At 38.3% G+C, this 3,920-nt stretch overlaps 1 protein-coding gene across 1 annotated transcript in view; it reads right to left on the minus strand.

The window, feature by feature from the left end:
* LOC106877417 (E3 SUMO-protein ligase RanBP2-like) overlaps positions 1-3,182 on the minus strand; it is an 11,586-nt gene extending 8,404 nt beyond the window's left edge. Inside the window, exons 1-4 of the mRNA XM_052977142.1 lie at positions 2,961-3,182; positions 1,954-2,106; positions 739-811; positions 239-462 (exon numbers count right to left, since the gene is read on the minus strand). Coding sequence (XP_052833102.1) covers positions 239-462; positions 739-811; positions 1,954-2,106; positions 2,961-3,146 — 636 coding nt within the window. The 5' untranslated portion in view covers positions 3,147-3,182. The remainder of the gene's footprint in view (positions 1-238; positions 463-738; positions 812-1,953; positions 2,107-2,960) is intronic.
* Positions 3,183-3,920: the final 738 nt, after the last annotated feature.

Consider the following 3,920-nt stretch of genomic DNA (forward strand, 5'->3'; position numbering starts at 1 on the left):
TTTCAGTTTTCATTTACCAAATTCACTTACTTGGCTTTCATTGTCCCATGGCTATAGTACAAGGCATTTGCCCAAAGTTTCACTGAATCTGAAACCATGTGGTTGAGAATAAAGATTTTTAACCACACAGGCACAGCTTGAGCCCAAATGTAATGGCCCAAGGAGAGCAGTGAAAGACTGGTTTCCATCCTTTGGATTTGACAAAACGTCTACCTAAACAAATGAAATAAGAACTTACTTCTGAAGAATTACGATGGGATTTGGATGTTTGTTTCTTATTCGAGGGAGACTTCTTTCTTTCAGAATCATTCAGGGAGCTGTCTCGACACTGAATTGGACTGGACGAACGAATGTGGCTGTCGTGAGGGGGTGAGTCAAAGGCTGGAATACCTGTAGAAACATTCATGTTGGCAGAGCAGAACGATTCTGTACTGGAAGCATCATCAATTAAAGGAAATGGGCCTGAAATAACAAAGAATTTAGTAAATTAACTTTCTCTTTATTAAATTGATGTTTGGAATATAATTTAGTATGATTCTAGCTGGAAGGATAACTTTAAAGCAAAAGAGTTGAAAGAGTATGGGGGCATTAGAATGGAGACCAAGACATCAAGGGTAGCTGTGGGGGGTGAATAAAAGGGATGATCACAGATGGAATGCATTTTATGATAAGCATGTTCAACCAAGGAAGACATAGAATTAAACAATACAGGTACATGAGAAAAAAAGATATATTTACCATTGTTGATAGCAAGGCGAGTCAGAAGAAATTCAATGTCATCTATTTCCTCGTAAATTACCAGATTTAATTGCTGCAGGGAAGATTTGAAAATATATAAGTTAGAAAATTAGCCTTAAAAAATAATTAAAATTAAATTCAAATTACGACAAACGTAAATAAACAAACAAAGTTTGTTTTTAGAAGCATTGAGATGTCTTTAGAAAGTCAAAGAAGTGATTTTAAATTCTCAATCGCCACCTACACTTTTCTCTGCAAAATAGGGGTAGTTTATCCTGTTCAGGCTATATTATTAGCATTATTCTGCGCTTGAGAATTTAAAATCACTTCTTTGACTAATTAAAATTAAATGGAAAATTAAAAAATTTTTTTAAATGATTAAAATTAATCAATTAGAAAATTTAAAAAATAAAACAATTTGTGTAAAACATATACACATTGCTATTTTAACATGTTAACCACCACGGCCTGTTACTGAAATTTACCAGTGCTGCCATCTAGAGCTGTCACACTGCATATTCTTTAATTATAAAGAAATGTAACACATTTATAGCACTTATGTTATTTAACCCCTTTAGTGTTCAGATTTCTCTTTTAACCCTCTTGGGACATCCAGGCTGATTGATCGGCCCAAGTGATACAAACTGAAAGGACTTGGAGGCTGATCCATCAGCTTGATAGGTCCAAGGATTACTGAACTGTAAAGTTACAGGGACTTCAGCAAACCAATTCCGGTTGACAAGGCGGTGGTAGGGGACAAACACCTATGGATAGATAGCAGATCGATAGAAACGAGAGCAGCAGAGAAAAATAGTAGGAACTACAACATAATAGATAATAGAATAGGAAGGAACAGGCAATTAGTTCTCTGTAATTGTACTACAAATAAAATATGCCCCTTAAATTCTAGATGTTTAATGAAAAACTTAGTATATTGATGAAAGATCATTTCTGAAGGAAGGATGTACTTCTATATAATGGCCAGCTTGCTAAATTTAAAAAAAAAACACGGTAGGCTTCTTTCTTTGCCCATGGTGCCATGCAGTGGGACAGAATGTAGAACCATGTGGCTATGAAGCAAACTGCTTAACCACACCGATGTTGATAAAAATAAAACACTTTAAAATTATGCTCCAGCTTTGCTGTAAACAGACAAAACAAAAAAGATACAATAAAACATGTTAACAAGTGTCGACAATGGAAAAGGGGACTCACGTGGGATTTGTTGCCTTTTAATCGATCCAGAGTGATGTATAGGGCTTCTTTGGCCTTTGTCAGTAAGGCAATGTAGCGGCTTTGATGGTTATCCTGCGACACATCGTCTTGCTTCGTGGTGTTTTGTTCGTTCAATGCCAACTTGCGGTAAACCTGTACAGAGGGAGAGAGCGAGAGTGAAAGAAAGGGCAGAGAGAGTGAAGGAAGAGAGAGAGAGAGAGAGAGAGAGAGAAAGAGAGAGTTAAAGGGAAAGAAAGTTAAAAGGGGTGAAAATATCAATTAATACACTTGGTCCTTCTAGTGTTAATCCTGCATTATCTTGTAGCTGTGGAATTTTGCTAGAAATAGCAGCCAAATCTCCCTAAAATCAAACCTGTCGTCTTAACCCTTTAGCATTGTTATCGTTATCAAATGTAACGCTTATTTATTCCTTGTTTTGAGTTAATCGTACATTATCTTGTAGCTTCAAGATTTCGATAACAGGATTATTTTTAGAATGACATTGTAGGGTAGGTATGAGTGGTTGGAGCTGGTCAGTTTGAACATAAAACAGGTAGAATATTTGGGCCAGACATCATCATCATCATCATCATTTAACATCCGCTTTCCATGCTAGCATGGGTTGGACGATTTGACTGAGGACTGGTGAAACCGGATGGCTACACCAGGCTCCAATCTAATTTGGCAGAGTTTCTACAGCTGGATGCCCTTCCTAACGCCAACCACTCCGAGAGTGTAGTGGGTGCTTTTACGTGTCACCCTCACGAAGGCCAGTCAGGCGGTACTGGCAACGGCCACGCTCAAAATGGTGTATTTTACGTGCCACCCGCACAAGAGCCAGTCCAGGGGCACTGGCAACGATCTCGCTAAAGGGTTAAACTAAGAAAGCTATTGAAACAAAAGTTGGAATGGTCATAGTTGGAATACTTTAGATCCAATGTTTGCCTGGCCAAGTTTGACCCGTGGCTAAACAAGCAGTGCCGCCACCACTATCAGAACCAACATACCTGTGCTGTATGGTAAGATGCCCAAGGGTTTGACAAGGACTCAAAGCGCTTGATAGCTTCCTCGTGGTCACCCTTGGACATGAAGCTGAGGGCTAAGTGGTATTCGCAGTCACCAATCAGGTCCTTGATACGGTCAGCATCCAGCTCATTGTCAGAGTCATCAGGAAATAGTCGAACTTTTGGCATTTTGAGGACCAAATTCCTGTTAAACAGAAATGGAAATAAAAATAACTTAATAAGCAATGAATAACATGATTAAAATACAAAGATTATGTTTTAGATTTGTCAAAGGCACTGAGAAATTTGAAAACAAGTCTTAATCCTTTAGCATTCAGATTACAGTCAAATGTTTGAATTATTCATGCATTACCATGTATAGTCGTCCTCAAAATTATTCATCATCGTTTAACGTCCGCTTTCCATGCTAGCATGGGTTGGACGACTTGACTGAGGACTGGTGCAACCGGATGGCAACACCAGGCTCCAATCTAAATTTGGCAGAGTTTCTACAGCTGGATTCGCTTCCTACCCTTGTTAATTTTTTGTGATGAAATGAATGCATTTTGTCAAGTTTGTTCACGAGTTATACGTGACCGACAAATGAAAGAATAACAACAATACACTATTCAAGAAATTCTTCATTTCAAGAGAATTTTATTCATGGATTTTCAAAAATGCCATGTTTAAAATTATTCATACCCAATATCTTTAATAATCAATAGCATAGCCTTTGTTTTTTATGACTGCTTCTAGACAATTCTTGCACATGTCCACAAGCTTCCTGAATGTCTCCTGTGGGATGAGGCATTGTAACGCTACCCTTCACTGTGGACATGCACAAGACGTAGGTCCTCAATGAGCTCCTCCTTGGTCACGATGATCAGAAACTGAGAATGACCAGAAAAACTTTTCCTCTATTCATAGCTGACCCAGCTCTCGAGGCTTTCGCCAAGGAAGAGT

Source organism: Octopus bimaculoides, chromosome 27 (assembly GCF_001194135.2).
Source record: "Octopus bimaculoides isolate UCB-OBI-ISO-001 chromosome 27, ASM119413v2, whole genome shotgun sequence".
Taxonomy (NCBI): Eukaryota; Metazoa; Mollusca; class Cephalopoda; order Octopoda; family Octopodidae; genus Octopus; species Octopus bimaculoides.